The 19995-nt window shown below is 36.4% G+C and overlaps 2 protein-coding genes, 1 long non-coding RNA gene and 1 pseudogene across 6 annotated transcripts; 3 read left to right on the top strand and 1 right to left on the bottom strand.

Annotated features, from left to right (window-relative positions):
- The first annotated feature begins 922 nt into the window (after window positions 1-922).
- On the top strand, window positions 923-3511 carry LOC110754792 (uncharacterized; annotated as a pseudogene). Its single transcript, XR_015835286.1, has 2 exons — window positions 923-1162; window positions 1378-3511. The product of XR_015835286.1 is annotated as an uncharacterized LOC110754792 (transcript).
- Window positions 3512-8339: 4828 nt separating this feature from the next.
- On the top strand, window positions 8340-10450 carry LOC110754790 (uncharacterized). Its single transcript, XM_021955901.2, has 2 exons — window positions 8340-9753; window positions 9853-10450. Exons 1-2 carry the CDS (start codon window positions 8445-8447, stop codon window positions 10251-10253), a joined length of 1710 nt encoding a protein of 569 aa, XP_021811593.2. The 5' UTR covers window positions 8340-8444; the 3' UTR covers window positions 10254-10450.
- Window positions 10451-10711: 261 nt separating this feature from the next.
- Window positions 10712-13534, bottom strand: LOC110754764 (uncharacterized). Of its 3 annotated transcripts, none has more exons than XM_021955874.2 (7): window positions 13401-13534; window positions 13198-13320; window positions 13037-13099; window positions 12047-12091; window positions 11653-11970; window positions 11498-11567; window positions 10712-11090 (listed from the first exon to the last, which is right to left on the bottom strand). In XM_021955874.2, exons 1-7 carry the CDS (start codon window positions 13410-13412, stop codon window positions 10891-10893), a joined length of 831 nt encoding a protein of 276 aa, XP_021811566.2. In that variant the 5' UTR covers window positions 13413-13534; the 3' UTR covers window positions 10712-10890. The 3 variants fall into 3 exon arrangements, with proteins under 3 accessions (XP_021811566.2, XP_021811567.2, XP_021811568.2); XM_021955875.2 differs by having other exon boundaries at window positions 10712-11076; XM_021955876.2 differs by having other exon boundaries at window positions 10712-11070.
- A 201-nt stretch (window positions 13535-13735) lies between these two features.
- LOC110754765 (uncharacterized) lies at window positions 13736-19729 on the top strand. Its single transcript, XR_002526357.2, has 3 exons — window positions 13736-13952; window positions 18812-18890; window positions 19183-19729. It is a non-coding gene; the product is annotated as an uncharacterized LOC110754765 (long non-coding RNA).
- Window positions 19730-19995: the final 266 nt, after the last annotated feature.

The raw sequence follows: 19995 nt of genomic DNA, 5'->3' as shown, positions 1-19995 counted from the left end.
AGAATATGTAGCAATATTTTTTAAAATAATTGCTTACAACTTGAAATACAGAGTCATTAGTTTTGAGTATTACCGTTCAATCGAAACAATTAGTCGGCAATTTAACAGAGTCTTATATGCAATGATGAGAATTACTGAAGAATACATAAAATTCCAGCCAAGTACTATTGGGAGTTCCAAAAGAAGCAACTGGCAGTGGTTTGAGGTACTTATATAACTAGAAAAAAAAAAAAAAGATTTTTATTTTATTTTTCAACTAGTTATCTTAAGTTTCATACTTATAGTGTTTTATATTTCATGTTTAGAATTGTCTTGGGGCACTTGATGGAACTCACATTCCGGTAACAGTGTCGACAGAAGAAAGACCAAGATATCGAAATATTTAATTTCTGTCATTTACCATTTACATGAGCTATCCAAATATTGAAAATTTGAATTTTCTGTTATTTTCAAAATTTGATATACATAAATCAAAACACTGAAATCTTCAATACCCAAAAATTGAAATGACGAAAATCTAAATTCCATCATTTTAGAATTATATGTCATTTGCAATTCCTTCAAGCTTTTTCTGAAAATAAATTGAACTTTTTTCATGTTTTGGGCTCCAAGATATTCCCAATAATTTTGAGTACAATTACAAATTTTGAAATTCTTCTCGGCAAAATGCACCAATATTCCTTCAACTTACAACTACTGAAAAATTGGTTGCTTGGTTGATGTGGCACAACTAAAATCTAATCACCATTTCGGGGAAGTCTTTCTCCTCACCCTTGTTGTGTATGAATCAACATGTTCTTTTTTTACCAGTCAAGGTTTGCAATCCACTGGGTAATTAAATAACTCAGTCTTTATACATGACTTTGGAAGAGACATGAGTTTCGATTTAATATTGTCACTTGGGGGAAGGAGGAGAGTTTGACCCACTTTTTCATTGTGGTGTCATACCATAATGCAAATTCCAAAATATAATTTCAAATATCACTTTGTCCAAAATAAAACATAAAAATAGATGCCCAACCAACAGCAGGCAAAAATGGATGAACCAACGGAAAATGAAAGGCCTTCCCTAAAATTGAAGCAACTAAACCCTCTCACCAACTCTTCTTGCGGCGGCAGCAGGTTTTTTTTTTGGTTGCGACGGCGGCTTGTTTTGTTTAAGGTTAGCTGTTGGAGTTTTTGTATTTTGTGGGCTTTTGTTGTTTTGGACCTCGTATTTTGGTATTTTAGGTTGAGTTTTGTTTTGTCATGTTTGGGCCCTTGTTTTTTTTTGGTCCTTCTGTTTTTTCGTATTTGGGTTCCTTGTATCTTTGTTTTGGCAATCAAATTTCATTCCTTTCGACCAAAAAAAATCGTGAATTGCTTGCTCTGCCTTAGGAGCTGGTCGATGATGACGAAAGTTATGGCCAAAGGAGTTCCAGGGCTCACGGTTCTCCAAAAGGGTAATCCTTCTTCTCTCTATTCTCTGTTTGGGCTCGTCTTTTTCAGAAGCCAGTTTTGCTCTTTTGCTGTCAATCGCTGTCATACTGTTAGTGTTTAGGAAACCATTGATTTTAAGGATCTTGTAAAAATGCGTTGTAAATCTGGTAATCTTGGGTTAGATGAAGAACTGGGTCACTTCGATTCCGTAATTCAAATGAAACCCATTCCCTCGATTTGGGCTCTTGATCATTTGCTTGGGGCACTCTCCAAGATGAATCAGTGTTCCACTGTAGTTTCTATGTATAAACAGATGCTGGCTTGTGTTGGCTTACACCCGGAAGTCAGTACACTGAGTGTTGTTATCAATTGCTTGTGCCGTATGAATCGGGTGGACTTGGGTTTCTCTGTTTTAGCAACTATCCTTAAACATGGTCTTCAGCCCAATGCTTTGCTTCATGGGATTTGCAAGTACAGGTCGCTCTCTGAGGCAATGGAGTTACTCCGGAAAATGGAAGAGAAAGGATTAGCATGCAGTGAAATCACTTACGCTACTATAATTAATGGATTGTGCAGAGATGGGAAAACATGTATGGCGCTTGAGATACTCGAGCAAATGTATGAAGATGGAAGGTTTAAGCCTGTCCCTCAATGCTATAATCCAATCATTGACAGCTTATGCAAAGAAAAACGAATAGATGAGGCGGCGCTGACCCTATTTCGAGATATGATCAACAAAAGTGTTGCACCAAATATCATCAATTACTCTTCATTAATTTATGGATTATGCAACATGGATCTTTGGACACGAGCACTTGCTCTGTTTGAAATAATGAAAAACAAAGGCATAAAGCCTGATGTTTTCACTTTCAATTCCTTAATTGGTGCTTCATGCAAGTCTGGTAAGTGGGAAGAAGCTGTGCTGCTATTTAGAAACATGATTGATTGTGGAGCGTTGCCTAATGTTGTTACATTCAATTCTATGTTGGATGCTTTGTGCAAGGAAGGGAAGACGGCAGAGGCAGTTAAACTCATGGAAGAAGTGTTCCTTAGAGGTGTAAAGCCTGATCTCGTCACCTACAACTCCTTAATTAATATACTCTGCCGTTCCGCGCAATGGAAAGAAGCCACAAGGTTGTTTAATAGAATGTTGGATGAAGGAATTGCACCAAATGTTGTAACCTTTAACACTGTAATACATGCTCTTTGCAAGGAGAGACGGACCGAGGAAGCGCTCTCCGTGTTGGAGTTAATGTCCCAAAGAGGTATGAGGCTTGAAATTTTCACTTACAACTCTCTAATTTATGGCATCTGCCGTACAGATCAATGGGCTGAAGCCACAAGGGTGTTTGATGAAATGGTAGTTCAGGGAGTCTTACCTGATATCATAACTTTGATAACACTTTTGAATGCTCTCTTCCGAGGGATGCCAGAAGAGGCTCATAAAGTAGTTGAGGCCAAAGTTAAATATGGTATGGAGCTGAGCAAAATAACTTGCAGTATGCTGATTGATGATTATTGTTTTCGTGGCAAAATGGATAAGGCAAAGAAGGTCATTGATTTAATGGTGATAAAAGATAATGTCCCTGATATTGCTTCTTGCTATAAAGCCTTGGTCAATGGCTATATGCAAGCTAAAAGGATAGGTTGATACCTGATGTGGAAACTCTAAAAGCTTTGAGAGGTTTGCGTCCTAAAAGGCACGTTGCATCTGCAGAATAGTTCCCCATGAGATGAGACCGCCAGAACTAGTTACAATCCTGTTAAATCTTTTAACTGCTAATTATGTCATTGGATTCTGAACTTGCATGACCAAGCAATATTAGTGAATGGAAATGGTTTCTAACAAACAAGTATAGGATCCTTGGTGCTGAAAAATACATTCAATATTCTTAATCTCACCGATGGATCAATAAACAAGAACAGGATCATTTTCACATATGCGTTACATGGGACACAGTAAATCTGCTAAATATATATTATTAAAGAAAAACTTCTATTTTAGGATTGAAAAAGGGAGGATTTGCATTACATAGGACACAGTAAATCAAAGGAAAAAAATAAACATTGTGGTGTCACCCCATATGCAAATTCCAAAATATCATTTAGAATATCATTTTGTCAAAAATAAAACATAAAAATAGATGCCCAACCAACAACACGCAAAAATGAATGAACCAATGAAAAAATGAATGCTCTTCCCTAAAATTGAAGCAACTAAAACCTCTCACTTACTCTTCTTGTAGCGGTGGCAGCTGATCTGGCGATGGCGACAACGGCTTGGTTTTTGTTTAGGGTTAGGTGTTGGGGTTTTTGTATTCCGTGACTTTTGTTGTTTCGGGCCTCCTATTTTGGTATTTTAGGTTGAGTTTTGTTTTGTTATGTTTGAGCCTTGTTTTTCTTTTTTCTATTTTTTCGTATTTGGGTTCCTTGTAAGAGAAGCTCCAGCGCAATGGGTTAGCCCAGGCAGGAGGGGGCCCTAGGCCAGGAAGGCAGCTCCAGTGCGGAAGACTCAAGCTGGGCAAGGCATGGGACCCACGAGCCTGGGCAAGCCCATGGGGAGATCTGGCCCGTCGTCTTGCCTTCGGGCAGCTGACGTCAACGCTGCCAGAAACTAACGGCTACAAGTCACTGGCTTCTCCTGGAGGCTCCAATCCGAAAATCTCTTTCAATCAAATAGCTTCCCATTTTTTGGCTAAAAAAAATTGAAAACAAAAATCTTTAAAAATATCAAAAAATTCTGGAAATTTTTTCTAGAAATTCGAACATTGAATGTGCAATTTTTTTTTGCAGCAAATTGCTATCAACAGCGCGCTGAGAATTGAGAGAGACTTGAAAAGAGATGAAGTTGACAAGGTACGATATGAAGCATATGCAACAGAAAGAGCGCATGCACAACAAGAAGACATGGAGGACAAAGAGATGAAAATCATGGCCATACATACGAGCCATATGTCTCCTGAAACAAAGCCCTATTTGAAGCTAAAATGAAGGGATGTTATGAGAAGAAAGCTTTTCCATGACGATGGACCTAGCAACATAGATTGGTTAAATGATCAAAACCATTAGGTTGTATTGAAAGAGTTGCCATATGTATTAATTTGTTGCATTGTTTCTCTTTTATTGAATAAAGAAAGCATTAAATAATATAACTATTTATTACAAACATTTCATACATAAAAACAAATCTTAATTCATTACAAACCACACGTAATACAAAGTATAAACAAAGCATAATTTACCATTGTTAAAGGCAAAGTATAAGTTGAAACAAAGCATTAAACTTGACTTCATCCACCGTGATTGTCTTTCATCGCCCATAAGTCTCGATAAAGTCAACTTGACGTCTCTTGTGAATATAAGAAGATTGCATTTCCATATAACGGTCAATCATACGATTGTTGTATCGATCGTCTCTAATTAACGATTTGTGCTTCAATGGTTGTCCATTTGCTCCCACGGGCCATTCATAAATTCTTATCAATGCCGTGTTCATGGGATCAGGTTCGAACATCTCAGGGGCATCATAATCATACTCATCCTCCACAATCATGTTATGGAGGATGATGCAAGTCATCATAATCTTCCGAAGTACCTCTTCATCAAACATATGACAACACCCTTAATAAATTGCCCAACGAGCTTGCAGAATACCAAAACATCTTTCCACATCTTTCCTATAACCCTCTTGAAAGGCAGCAAAGCTTTTTTCCTTCTCCAATTGGGGATTCAAAATTGTTTTGATAAATGTCGTCCACCTATGATAAATTTCATCAGGTTGGTAGTACCCACCCGAGTGTACAGTATTGTTGATTTGATACGTGATCTGGGGGGTATGACCCCTCAACACATTGTTGAATACAAGGGATTGACCAAGCACGTTGAGGTCGTTTTGAGATCCCGCAATTCCCAAAAGGCATGCCAAACCCAGGTATCAAAAGACGCAACGGCCTCTAGAATGATACTTTATTGGCCTTTTCTATTCCCATAATCTTCTTGCCAGGCAGTTGAGCAATATTAATTCTTTCACTACTAGTGCATGCAGTCGATGCTTCCAATCATGCCTGGGAAACCTCGAGCCTCAGCTTTTGTAGAAGCCTTTGGAGGTCCCTAGGTGTAGGTTTGCGAAAGTAATCCCTCATGTAGAGAGTTTCTATTGCATCATAGAATCTGACCAAACACTCTAGGATAGTTGATTTCCCCAGCCTAGCAATTTCATCCACCTGGTCTGCAGATGCCCCACAAGCATTTGTAAAGCACCTGTAAGTTTTTGCTCCGGAAGAAGACCCATAATACCATTAGCATCGTACTTCAGAATAAAGTATGTGTCGTCATTGCAAACATCATGCATGAATTTTTTTTTTTTTTGAACAAATAGGGTTACATTCTATATCTTCCTTGAAAATAAGAAATATGATGCAACGAATTTGGGATAAAGTAATCTTCCAAGAGATTCTTATCCTGAGAGTGTCTATGTCTGTCCACGTTCGGGACACGACCATGGTGGTATTGCCTTGATTGATTGAGCATACCCACCGTTAAAACAACTTCATCCTCATTTTCATCCAACTCACGATCTTCTTCAGCACGTTTGCGGCTGATTTCTTCATCTTCTCGCTCTTGCCTCTCCAACACCCTCCTCAGGTTAGACATTGAGAGTAAAATGTGTTATATGAGAAATGAAAGGATATAGAGGATATGGTGCGAGATGTCTGAGTTGAGGATGTAGTTTTATAAAGGGATTTAGAAGATAGAGATGCCACGCGACGCAATTTAAGAGGGTGAAGATTTTATCTGAAATTTGAGATATGAATGTTATAATAATATTGGATATGTTGCAACCGAAAATCTTATCCTAAAATTTTATAAGAAATCTTATCCGAAAATTTATCCCAAATTTGAGATGAGAATTTTATAATAAATAGTGACACGTGGCAACCAAAAATCTTATCAAAATTAATCGTTTAAGTAAAAAAAATATAAAATAAATTAAAGTGAGTAGTAATTACCCTTGCCCATGGGCGGAACTAGCAACAAGGCTACCATGGGCTCTAGCCCAGGTAGCCTTTAAAAAATATTTTAAAATATTATATGTATTTTTATGTGATTTCACTCTATAAAAGATTAGTAGTCCACCCAAATGTAGCCTAATAACCCCTTGTCCACTCAACCTATAGGCCTACAATCATCTTATATTTAATTTGTTTGCTCAGTTAAGAGCACCTCCAATGGAGATGTCAAATAATATGTATAAAAATTGGATTTGATGGCTAATAACTTTAGTCAAAGGAGTTATGAACTAGCGAATTGAACCCGAGTGCACTTGGGGGAGAGAGGGAGAGTTTGATCCACTTTTCTATTGTGGTGTCACCCTATGTGCGTGGTTTATATGATTTAATATATACTTTTATTTATAGAAAAATATAGAAATTGTAAGTATAAAAATAAAATAAAAAGAGCATTAGATTTTAAGCTAATAACTTTAGCTAGCCCACCCGTTAAAAAATTCCTGGTTCCGCCCTTGCCCTTGCCATTGCCCATAGAGATAGAAACAAAATTGCAAGGACTGCCATTGTTCACGTGAATACTGACAGCCCTTGTCTCATTCTTGCCTTGCCCTTGTCCATTAGGATGGAAGTGCTCTAAGTTGTATCTTTGTTTTGGCAACGACATTTCATTCCTTTCGAACAAAATTTTTTATTTATTGATCCTAATGGTCCTTCAACTATTGCTCTAGTATCATTTTGGTCTACCAACAAAAATTTTCATTTGAACCGTCCTTCAACTATTTTTTTCATATCAAGATGGTTCTACCGTTAAAATTTGTCAATTTTATTGTTAAATTGAGGGGTGAAAATGTCTCTATGAATTAAAATAGTAATATATAATTACAAATTAAAGGAAACTATTATAAAACATAGAAAATTTTAAAAAATTGAATCTCACCAGCCACATGGCTTTTTTTGTTCGTGAGACTGACCTAAGAATTAATAATAAAAAATTCACTATTGTTTAAATTAATTAAAAAAATTAAAATCACATTAATATAAAAATAAAATAACAATTTTTTTAAAAGAGTAAACAATAACTAAAAATTAAAGGAAACTATTATAGGAACTTGTACCTAATTTTAAAATTGAAAAAATTAAATCTCACTACCAACATGGCTTTTTTTTGCTGACATGGACTTAAAAAGTAATAATTTTTTTCTCTATTGTTTAAATTAATTAAAAAAATTAAAATCAGATAAATACAAAAATAAATAACACTAAAATTGACAGACCTTGACAGTAGGACCATCTTAATAGAAAAAAGGGTTAATTACTCAAATGGTCCCCAAACTTGTACGCGATTTACATTTTGAGGTCTGAATTAAATTTTTCGTTCAAATGGTCCATCAACTCTATATTAATTACTCAAATGGTCCCACCGTTACATTCTGTCAATATTTCCGTTAAATATGAGGGCAAATTGGTCATTATTTACCCTAAAATTTGGTTAAATCTAACAGAAAATTAGACGGTGGGACCATTTGAGTAATTAATATAGAGTTGATGGACCATTTGAACGAAAAATTTAATTCAGGCCCCAAAATGTAAATCGCGTACAAGTTTGGGGACCATTTGAGTAATTTACCCTAGAAAAAAAAAAGAGTTGAAGGACGGTTCAAATGAAAATTTTAGTTGGTTGACCCAAATGATACTGAAGTAATAGTTGACGGGCCATTTCAATCATTAACCTTTTTTTAAATAATATTTTACTTTTTTACCCCTCAATTTAACGGAATATTTGACTGACTTTAACGGTATGACCATCTTAATACAAAAAAAAAAAAAAAAAAAATTGAAGGACATTTCAAATGAAAAATATAGTTCGTGGATCAAAATGATACTGGAGCAATAGTTAGGGTAACATTGGGATCAATAACCCTAAAAACAAAAACAAAAACAAAAAAACCCTCGCACTTTCTACTCTCTGAGAGAGCACTGCTAGTGAATTGCTTGCTCTGCGTTAGGAGTTGGTCGATGATGACGAAAATTATGGCGAAAAGAGCTCCAGGGCTCACGCTTCTCCAAAAGGGTAATCCTTCTTCTCTCTATTCTCTGTTTGGGCTCGTCTTCTTCAGAAGCCAGTTTTGCTCTTTTCCTGTCAATCGTTGTCATACTGTTAGTGTTAAGGAAACCATTGATTTGGAAGATTTGGTAAAAACGCGTTGTAAATCTGGTAATCTTGGGTTAGATGAAGCACTGGGTCACTTCGATTCCGTAATTCAAATGAAACCCATTCCCTCGATTTGGGCTATTAATCATTTGTTTGGGGCACTCTCCAAGATGAATCAGTGTTCCACTGTAGTTTCTATGTATAAACAGATGCTGGCTTGTGTTGGCTTACACCCGGAAGTCGATACACTGAGTGTTGTCATCAATTGCTTGTGCCGTATGAAGCGGGTGGACTTGGGTTTCTCTGTTTTAGCAACTATCCTTAAACATGGTCTTCAGCCCAGTGCTCATACTTTGAATGCTTTGCTTCATGGGGTTTGCAAGTATAGGTCGCTCTCTGAGGCAATGGAGTTACTCCGGAAAATAGAAGAGAAAGGATTAGCATGCAGTGAAATCACTTACGCTACTATAATTAATGGGTTGTGCAGAGCTGGGAAAACATGTATGGCCCTTGAGATACTCGAGCAAATGTATGAAGATGGAAGGTTTAAGCCTGATCCTCAATGCTATAATCCAATCATTGACCGCTTATGCAAAGAAAGAAGAATAGATGAGGCGCTGACCCTATTTCGAGATATGATCAACAAAAGTGTTGCGCCGGATATCGTCAGTTACACTTCATTAATTTATGGATTATGCAACATGGGTCTTTGGACACGAGCACTTGCTCTGTTTGAAAAAATGAAAAACAAAGGCCTAAAGCCTGATGTTGTCACTTTCAATTCCTTAATTTCTGCAGCATGCAAGTCTGGTAAGTGGGAAGAAGCTGTGCTGCTATTTAGAAACATGATTGATTGTGGCGCCTTCCCTAATATTGTTACATTCACTTCTGTGTTGGATGCTTTGTGCAAGGAAGGGAAGACGGCAGAGGCACTTAACCTTGTGGAAGAAATGTTCCGTAGAGGTGTAAAGCCTGCTCTCGTCACCTACAACTCCTTAATTAATAGACTCTGCCGTTCTGCGCAATGGAAAGAAGCCACAAGGTTGTTTAAAAGAATGCTGGATGAAGGAATTGCACCAGATGTTGTAACCTTTAACACTGTAATACATGCTCTTTGCAAGGAGAGACGGACCGAGGAAGCGCTCTCCGTGTTGGAGCTAATGTCCCAAAGAGGTATGAGGCTTAACATTGTCACTTACAACTCTCTAATTTATGGCATGTGCCTTACAGATCAATGGGCTGAAGCCACAAGGTTGTTTGATGAAATGGTAGGTCAGGGAGTCTTACCTGATATCATAACTTTGACAATACTTTTGGATGCTCTCTTCCAAGGAGGGATGCCAGAGGAGGCCCATAAAGTAGTTGAGGCCAAAGGTAAATATGGTATGGAGCTGAGCAAAATAACTTGCAGTATGCTAATTGATAGTTATTGTTTTCGTGGCAAATTGGATAAGGCAAAGAAGGTCATTGATTTAATGGTGATAAAAGATAATGCCCCTGATATAGCTTCTTGCTATAAAGCCTTGGTCAACGCCTATATGAAAGCTAAAAGGATAGGTGAAGCTTTGAGGCTCATTGAGGAAATGATCGAACAAGGGCAGATGCCTGATATGGAAACCCTAAAAGCTTTGAGAGGTTTGCGTCCTAAAAGGCATGTTGTATCTGCAGAATAGTTCCCCATTCGACTGCTAGAATCCTGTTAAATCTTTTAACTGCTAACTATGTCATTGGATTCTAAACTTGTATGACCATGCAATATTAGTGAAATGAAGTGGTTTCAAACAAGTATAGGATCCTTGGTGCTGAAAATACATTCAATATTCTTAATCTCACCGATGGATCCATAAACAAGAACAGGATCCTTTTCACAGGTACCAACTCTCCCATGAACTTTCAACCACATCCAAATCTTTATACTGCTCTTAGTTCATAGTGCGAGTTCAAGAATGAAGAGATATCAAGAATTTACGATTCGGCATAATGTTATATTGTCACATCGGAGCGATATTAGTTGTCATTTCAGTGTTACAATACCTATATTCAATGAAAATTGCAACACCACAAATTCAGCATCCAGCCAAATTATAATTTATCGGCGACAATAATGAAAGAAACAAGAACGATGAACCCATAAAAAAAAATTTCAACTAAATATAAATAATTAAAGAAAAACTTCTATTTTTGGACTGAAAAAGTAAGGATTTGCATTACATAGGACACAGTAAATCAAAAGAAAAATAAAAGAGGTTTAGAGGAGGGAAATTATCTAATGACCAAATATTCCCTACATCCTTCTTGTCTGAATATAGCCTAACAACTGTAACATTTGCTTCTTCTAATTTCGATTACAATATTTGATTCTTCATATAGGAGGTAAGTGGCCAAATGAATTCCACATGAATTGAAAAATAAGGACAGTGTTTCATCCACATGAATTCCATGCCTGCGTAAACGAAAGCTTCCGTACCTCTTGGACATTAGAAGAACCATCTGCAACTTCAGCGACCATGCTAGAAGCCATGACCATAAAGGAATTCCAATAAAAAATATTTCAAATTTCTTATTTAAGCATCTGTAAAGATATCACTCTGAGACAAGGATGGTGATGTGGACTCTATAAGAAGAGAGGCCTACTTCCAAAAACAATAATGTATAGATATAAATTACTTGACAACAGTCAATAACCACATTGCCACATCTTTAAGGCATCCAAAATGCCTATTCGTAGAGGAAACATGAATATTTTAATTACAATGACAAAACACTGCTCATACATGAATGTGGTATACTGTAACTTGTTCCTATCCCTTGAACCCAATCCCATGAACCAAAGGAATAGGGTAGAAAACAAATAAGAGACTACTTCTGTGGCAAGATAGGTTCTAAGTGGTTTGATAGATAATTCAGATTAGCTTACCATCTTTCTCGACAATAGATAGGAACCTTCGAGTTCCCCCACCGACTCCAAAATAATGCTTCTTGGCAGCCTGTAAATTAAACATTATCAGACCTACAGCAGCTGCAAGTTCACATTTCTGAATCATAAATAATGACAAACTAAATAAGAAATACCTTCTTTATGAGTTCATAGAGATGTGGGAGAGCAGAGATTGAGTAAACTGTCTCTCCCATTAAAATAATATCATACTGAGCATCTAGACCTTTCCCTGTACTAACATTAAGATCCTTCTCAATGCTTTGTGCATAGGGAAGAAGCTTATGGATTTCACGCCAGTCGCCAGCAAAAAAACGAATTTCCGTCCCCGCATCACACTTTGTAACTTGCAGTGCTGGGCGTTGGAAGCTTGGAACATTTGAATTTACATTAGGTATGGTGAGACACTGCAGGACCTCCGCATTGAAGTCCTGGAAATGAATGGCAGCTGCACCCTGAAGCAACAATGAAGAATCTTAAGAAATCTAATATATGAAACCAAATGTACAAGCTTAAGAAACAAAAACTCACCTCAAGGCAAGCAAAGATACCAGGAAGTCCATGACCACAACCAAGCTGAAAAATCATGATAGGAAACACAGTAAGGCATAGTGAGAAATGGGAGAACGAGATAAAAGACAGTGGCCTCAATTTCTATGCCAACCAGGCAATCACTCATCAGAGATAATCACTTGTAGTAGTAGTGATATATGAGTTATATGCTGATTATTGATCAATGACGATGTAGCTTCATGAATGACTTGCGAAGGTACACCAATTAACACCTAATTAAATGATGTGTCTGCAGATGTGAATAGATATATTCATTCAAATGAAGGGGTGCAACTTCTTCAGAAGTTATATGTTAGAGCCCATAAAAAAGACTCCAACAAACATAACTTCCATCTAATCCAACAGAACATAGTGTTATCTCTAACAGAGGTTAAAGTGTTCAGGCTATTTCTCCTAAAACCATTTGTTAATGTATCACAAAGAGATTGCAGTTAGCATTCTTTACTTAATTGAATGTTCCAAGCTAGGATATAAGAGCCCCAAAAAGTTGGCCATCTGTTAGTAACAATTAAAAGGCACGTAGAGATTTCAAGAGTTCCCCTCTACGATGTGTGAAAATGAAATTAATGGAGTAATACTTAGTGAGGAAACCCTACAATCTGAATGAAGTAAGCAGGAATGCGACCAGAAGCCAAACTAGTTTCTCTTTGTAAGGACTTCAAGGTAAAGAACCGTATTGTCTCATTTCACTTACGAATAAAAGTCAACTCATTTACACTTGAACATTAGACTACCACGCAAAGTAACATGAAGAATGTTAACATGTGTATGCATTACGGGACAGTATACATTCACCTGAAAATATTAGGACGCCCACCTCTAAAACTCGTTTACCGGTGAACGAAAGTACAGAGATAACAATGAAATTTTATATTCGTTTATATAGCTCTTCTTTACTATGCTCCATTTTCTGGGAAACCAAATAGAAATGAAAAAGAAAGGAGTGACCTTGAGCAAAGTAAGTCCACCCAACTCCACTGGCTCCACAGTGTACTTCACAGAGGGCAAAATCTATTCCACATTAAAATCAATCAATTGTTCAGTATCATATCTCGAAACTTATGTAGGCGTGTGCTTGAATTTGCAAAATAAACCAATTAATTAAATACCTCGGAGGGAAACACTTCGACGCAAGGAGGCGGAGGGGGAAGAGGGGGAAGAGGGGGCTCTGATTGTTCAAGAAATCCAGACCCTGATGATGAAAACAGCCGAAACGGTTCGAAACTTGGTTTCTGAGAAACGCGAAAAAATTTATTCAGTGTTGGGAAAGTGAAGGCAATCCATAAGGCGAAAGAAAGAGTGCACAACTCACCTGAGACTCCATTGCTGTCTGCTCTCTACTTTGCTGAGTGATTGAAGTCTGCCCCTCAGCTTTTGGGCTTTTCGGTTAAAAGTTTTTTTTTTTTTTTTTTTAAAGTACTATAAACCCACCCAGGCTCTTTTCCCTCCATCTTATTTTGGTTTGGATTATTATTTGGGAAATTGACTTACATACTCACTGAATACAAACTTTAATAAAAAATACTCACCTTACAAATTTTAACCACAAATATTCACTTTCCAGCACAAAAGTACTAAATTGCCCTCAACATAAATACATCAATATCCACTCTTTATCCCCTAAAAAATTCATTCTCATAATCTGAAACCGACCTCTCCCAATTCCTCTCCGCTGTCGAACTAAGGAAAAACTGGAGAGCATCTGACCAAGTTATTTGACGATTATCTAAACCTCAACTAGAAGAAGCTTTGACCACCACCTCAATTGTTGAAACGACGCCCCCAATACCGTACATAGGGAACAAACAAAAGGAAAAGAAAAGAAGCAGCGACAGCACCAACCTGCGACTCCTATTGCTACCAGGTCTCTCTTTTCTAGTTCCTCAAATTGCTTTTGCGGTAACTCTATGTCTTCAATCACTTTTCCTTTTCCTTTTCCCCTTCTCTGCAACTGGCAAAATCCAGTATGACTATTATTATATATGTTATCAATCCAACCACCAACCACTTCTTCACACTTAATTCTCCAATTGGCTAAGCCATAAAAAAAATAGAAGTGTAAGAACAATAAAGCCCAAGTGTTCAATTAAGATAAGTAGGGTAATCCTAGAATTGCTGAACTTATCCAAATATGGCTTGTGTTATTTGATTAATATAAAAAACGTGAAGAAAAATTTGAAATTGTGATATTTTATAGGCTGCTTCAAGACCAGTGCGTGGCTATATGCCAATAAATTTGATGGTATGCAACCCTTGTTTGTAATTTTGAGTTTTAAGCTATTTGTCCCCTTCTTCAATACCCGTAAAGCATTTTGCCCAAAATAACACGAAACGTAAAAATCATATCTTAATTTTGTCTAGCATAGAAATAGGTTAGTTAGGTCAGTTTTTCCCTCAATTTAGAAGCTTAAGTGTGAAATTTTAGGTCTTTGAATTGGATTTGATTGACATTCTGGGTTAGGTTAGTTTTGCTAAGAACTTTAGTTTTTCTGTTTTGATTTCCAATTTGGTAATGTAAAGAAATGAGTATACCTTATGATGGGGATGCAAATAGATTGATTTATTGATGTTATTTGTAGAAATAGATACTGTTGGAATATTGGTATTCTACAATGAAAGCTGGGTCACAAGGATAATATTAAGAGTTATGAAGGTGGTGAGGCTAAAGGCATAATAGTATCACGGAACGTAACATTTTCTGAGCTTGTTGACCGCATTTATAATATCACGAATGCAGATCGCAACAAATACATTATCACACTGAAGTATTCTGTTCCTCTATCATCATCTGCCTATAAGCACATAAAGGTTGAAGACAATGATGACGTTCAATATTTTCTGAAGTACAACACAGATGTTATGACCTCTAAAGTAACCCCTTTATTAGCAACCCTCAAAATTATAGAAGAACATGGTATTCAAGGCTGCAATGGCATTGTAAGCGTTGGGAGTAGCAATGCTCCCCCTGCAGTTGTTGTGAGAGATAGGAATAAGGTAATTGGGGATAGCGGAACTGAAAATGGTGTAACTGGTTTTAATTAGAAAGATTGGGTTGAAGACGTTAATTTTGAATGTGTTGAAAACATAGTTGCATATTTTTATGTACCTAGCAACGAAGAGGAAGCGTACTCTACTCCAAACGTGCATCCTCATCGAGAAAGCAATTTCCAAGCCTCCACGGTGCAAGTTACACAAGTGCAATATGAAACTCCGTAACAATCAAGTTGGACTCAAATGCATACAAGCCAGGCTCATTTGGTGCATGATAAGAGTGTGGAAGATATTGATTATGGTGGAGGTCTTTCTTGCATAAATTGGGAAGCAAATTTTAAGTTTGGACGAGTTTTTCCAAATAAGTTTACCCTTATAAATACCTTTTGTTTAGCAGCAATCAAAGGCCACTTTCGATTTAGAACAGTCCAATCTAGGAAACGTAGGTTGTGTGTTCGTTGTTGGCAACTTCCTTGCCCTTGGTGACTTCGGGCATATAAAGTTGGATTACATGAGTTTAGGGTTGTTAAATACGATCTATTTCATGAATGTGATCTAAGGTATCTTAGTAGTCACCATCCTCAAGCTAGTACTAGATTGTTGTCTGACTCTGCGAAACACAGATTTAAGGATTCCCGCACCATTTATACTGTAGGTGATATATATATATATATCAAAGATGTGCGACAAAATTTTGATGTGACCACAAGCTACTATAAAGCTTGGAGAAGCCGAGAGTTAGCTTTAAAGATAATTAGAGGGTCTGCAAAAGAGTCATATGCTCTTCTCTCTTCCTATTGTTATGAATTGGAGCATACAAATCCTGGAACTTTGACATACATTGAGACTGATGCAGCCAACCACTTTTTATATTTTTTTTATGTGAATTGGTGCATGCATAAGAGGATTTAAGTCCTCAATGCTTCCTGTGATTTCTATTGATGCTACCCATTTGAAGTGCAAGTACAAAGGTGTTTTGTTTGTTGCCACTACATTTGACGGAAATCATAATATATATCCTCTTGCCTTTGGGATTGGAGATTTGGAGACGGATGGAGCTTGGGAGTGGTTTTTCACAAAACTACATTGTGCAATTGGTGATTGCTTGAATCTTGTTGTCATATCTGATCGAAATCTTAGCATAGAAAATGGGTTGAAAAGAGTTTTTCCTCAGGCAGCACATGGTATTTGCTTTTATCACTTGAAGGGCAATATGAAAGCCTCATTTAAGTTGAAGAAGCAAGATCCGATATTGGGGTTTTTTGTGCGGGTAGCCAAGTCTTACCATCCAGCAGAGTTCAAGTTGCCTCATTTAAGTTTGATTAAAATTTCTGGTTTGTGAGTATGTACGTGGATTTCCCTACAAGGTTTGATTTTGGTTTTTTTGTTTTTTTTTCTTTGTTTGTGGTTTTTATCACAAATGTTGCCTGAGATTTGTGAAATTAACACATTTGGTCCTTTAATTTTTTTTTTTGACATTATTGGTCTTTTATGTTACACATCAATTTAATCCCGCCGTGAGATTCAATTAAAATTTTTTGTTAAATTGCTGACATGGCACATATGTGGTGCTCACATAGCCAATGAGAAAATGCCAAGTGGATCGAAATAAAAAATATATATTTTTAAAAAGTTTAACATTTAAAATCTTTATAAAAAATTTTAGAAAGAGAAAAAAACTCAACCCCTCCCTCCAAATCCACGTGGCATTTTATTATTGGATATGTGATAAAAACCCTTTTTCTTTTTTAAGTACTACAAACCCAACCAGGCCCAAGTTACAAATTTTCCCTCCATCTTATTTTGGTTTGGATTATTATTTATAGAGAGAATAGAGGAGAGTACTAAATTATATAAAGAATTGTAAATACTTTTATGATACATCTCAAATACACTGCGTTCATTTATAAACATAATGCACTGACTCATTTCTTCTTAGCATTAATGACTCCAACCATACCCTTTAATACGTCGTTATACCTAGCCGATAGGCTCATAACAAAGTCTTCAACTTCTCTATAAATTTTGCTTTCACTTTCACCTAGTGCCCTATCCCCATTTACAACATATAAGCATTTTTGTGATATTTTATATTATTATTATCACATGTAAAAGTTATTTGATAATAAATACCATTAAAACTCTCTTTTCTTTTCATTTATATTTTCTCTTGTCAATCAGTTTCTAATTCTTTCTATCTTAGATGACAGATTTCTCTTTGTGTTGAGAGAGGTCTTGTAAGATGAAATCATGACTCAAGGACGAATTCCTTAAGGATGGAGATTTCAGTAGTGAGAGGAAAAAGATAAACGCAGAAAAAAAAAAAAAGGGAGGAGAAATGAAGAAAAAACAAGAGAAAACTGAAAAAACAAAAGAAAAAGGAAGAAAAAGAGAGAGAACATGGGTATTGCAAATTAAAAAAAAACAAATGTATGGGCTAGAGAAAGATAGCACTAGTACATTTATTTATTTATTTGGTAACTGATAGCACCTAGTATATTTATATAGCCATAGGCTCAGGTGGGAACTTCTTTTTGCAAACCTCTTCTCGCGGCTCCATCTCAGCCATTTAAGTGATCTTAACAGTTGGGGAGAAAAGCAAGCTCACACTAGAATCGGGTACGCTGCAATTTCTCATTTTCCACTCACGCCTTTTCTTCTTCCTTCCTTCCGCCATTAATTATTTTTTGAATTATAACCAAAATCTGACAACCCAAATACCCAAAAGCTCATAACTCCACCCAAAAACTAGATTAAAGAAAATTTTGTTTTCATTTGTGCAAAATATTACAATCCAAAATCTCATAACTCCATTTCTCAACTTCTCCGTGATCGAGTGTTGCCTCTGATATCAAAACCCTTTCCAGTCGCGCATTCCTTCCTTCATCCTCCCTAATCGAGTGTTGCCTGTGATATCAAAGAATCATCAGCGGTTTGTCCAAAATTAGCGGTCCCGACATCTACATCTCTGAACTTCTCCCAAATTGACTTCTTATCTTTCAAAGAATCATCAGCTAGTTATGTGGTAAGTGAACTGCAGCGAATTCGAAATTTAAGAACTCTTAAGATTATATTCTATCTGCCGACCTGTTGTAACTCTTCCTCTCATCAATTTTATCGCTAATTTTTTTTTAAAAAAGATTATATTCTATGTAATTTTTTTATTGTATTTTTAGAACCCTTAACAAACCGGATGTTTTGGAACCCTAATGGAATATTAGAAGCAATGGAGTTTATGTATATGGGTGTGTTTTTATTAGTGTGAGTAGCATCGATATGGGTATGTGTTGATCATATTGTGAGTATTATGGACATGGGTATCAGATTACGTATCTGAATGTGTTGATAATAATGTGAGTAGTGTGGATATTGGTATCCATTTTGTATCTAGCTAATAGGTGAGTAGTATGGATATGGGTATCCGTTTTGTATCTTGCTAATAGATGAGTAGTATGGATTTGGGTATCATATTAGCATCTTAATGTGTTGATTGTAGTATGAGCAGTATTGATATGGGTATCAAATTCTATATCTTTGCATTACTTTTTGTTCTCCTTTAGCATCCTGGCATGAAGACAACTATGCTAACTTTAATGTATAGTGATGTTGCCATCTATATCTCCCTAAAAAGGTCATTCATAGTGCCATGAATTCATCCTAACTGGCTTGTATTTGCTTTTTCTACAAAGAAGCATTGTTGACCAGCTAAAATCTGGCTTGGAAAATATACAGGAGGAAATCAAGGCCCAGCTAGTTAGAGTCCATTTATCCACTTTCCACTGATCATTTCGGAACTCATTTATATCTCAAGGTACCATACATGTTAGATATTTAATATGTGTGTGTACTTTTATATGTTTCACACTCTGCTAAAAGATATATTTGTGCATCCACTCCATCATGCATGTGTGCATTCTCAAGAATTTTTGTATTTATGTATTACATTCTAATGACCTTTTGTGGATGATTGAAAATCTAGTTTGTCAGGTTTGAGACACAAGTGCAGTGTATATATACACTATAGTTGATAAAAATATATTTGATTGGGTGGATGTCTATTTTAGGACTAATGGTAGTTTGGAAAATGTTGTAATAACTTTTAGATTTGATGCCTAGAGAGAGTGCCTAGAAAGAGAGGATGAAGATGAGGAGGCTAGAGAGGAGGCTGATAAGGCAGAGGATGTTGTAGAAAATGAGAAGGGAGAGGTGGAATATATACCCCCGAGATAAACTGGGATGATTCTGCATTGGTTTGTGTGACCCTTGTTAACTTTTTTGAAAACCCTTGTAGAAAGGGGAAAATGTCAATTGAAGAGGATGATGCCGATGATGATTAGAATCCTGTTGATGATGTCGTTGTAATTGAGGTCCAGAAAATTTCTGATGAGGCCATGCATAATGCATTTATTCCAGTTAAAGCTTGCTATAGACTTGTTGCAGGTATGCTGCGGTATATAGCTATGTGATTGTGGGTGACGGAATTGTTGAACTGCCTGGGTCGTTGAGTTTTTAATTTTCTTGGTAAGAATTGTTTAGGTACAATTTGTTGACTTGTGAGGTATTGCGAACCGTGTAAACACATATGAAAAACTGTTATGATCACGGTGAAATGTGAATTTATTAGCCATTCTTTTGAAATTCACTGGTAAATTCACAAAGTTGCTTGAGGCTTAATAAGAAACTTGAGAAACCAAAGAAAATATTTTTGGTTTATAAACATTAAAATAAGCGTGATTGCGCTTCCCAATGTATCTGAAAGGTGGGTGAAGTAGTGGTTTGTGTTTCTTTACCCATTGGCCACTTTACAAAAGAAGTGCATGCCTATTGAAAACAAAGGATTCCTATTTGTAATTAGAAACTTGAAATGAATTCATATTTTAAGAAAGTCAAAACAGTTCTTACATTTTCATGAAATT

The sequence above is a fragment of the Prunus avium genome, chromosome 1 (genome assembly GCF_965620075.1).
Source record: "Prunus avium chromosome 1, drPruAviu1.hap1.1, whole genome shotgun sequence".
NCBI lineage: Eukaryota > Viridiplantae > Streptophyta > Magnoliopsida > Rosales > Rosaceae > Prunus > Prunus avium.
Note: the sequence above shows the minus strand (reverse complement) of the source record. Positions and strands in the feature narration are given on the sequence as shown.

Bases quoted from the DNA above. Each gene is read 5' to 3' on its own strand.
- LOC110754790 (XM_021955901.2), top strand. From the start codon at position 8,445: ATGATGACGAAAATTATGGCGAAAAGAGCTCCAGGGCTCACGCTTCTC. The intron at 9,754-9,852 runs GTATGAGGCTTA...ATGAAATGGTAG, and splicing joins GGAGCTAATGTCCCAAAGAG to GTCAGGGAGTCTTACCTGAT.
- LOC110754764 (XM_021955874.2), bottom strand. The intron at 11,971-12,046 runs GTGAGTTTTTGT...TTGTTGCTTCAG, and splicing joins GTATCTTTGCTTGCCTTGAG to GGTGCAGCTGCCATTCATTT. The intron at 11,091-11,497 runs GTAAGCTAATCT...CATGGCTTCTAG, and splicing joins ATCTATTGTCGAGAAAGATG to CATGGTCGCTGAAGTTGCAG.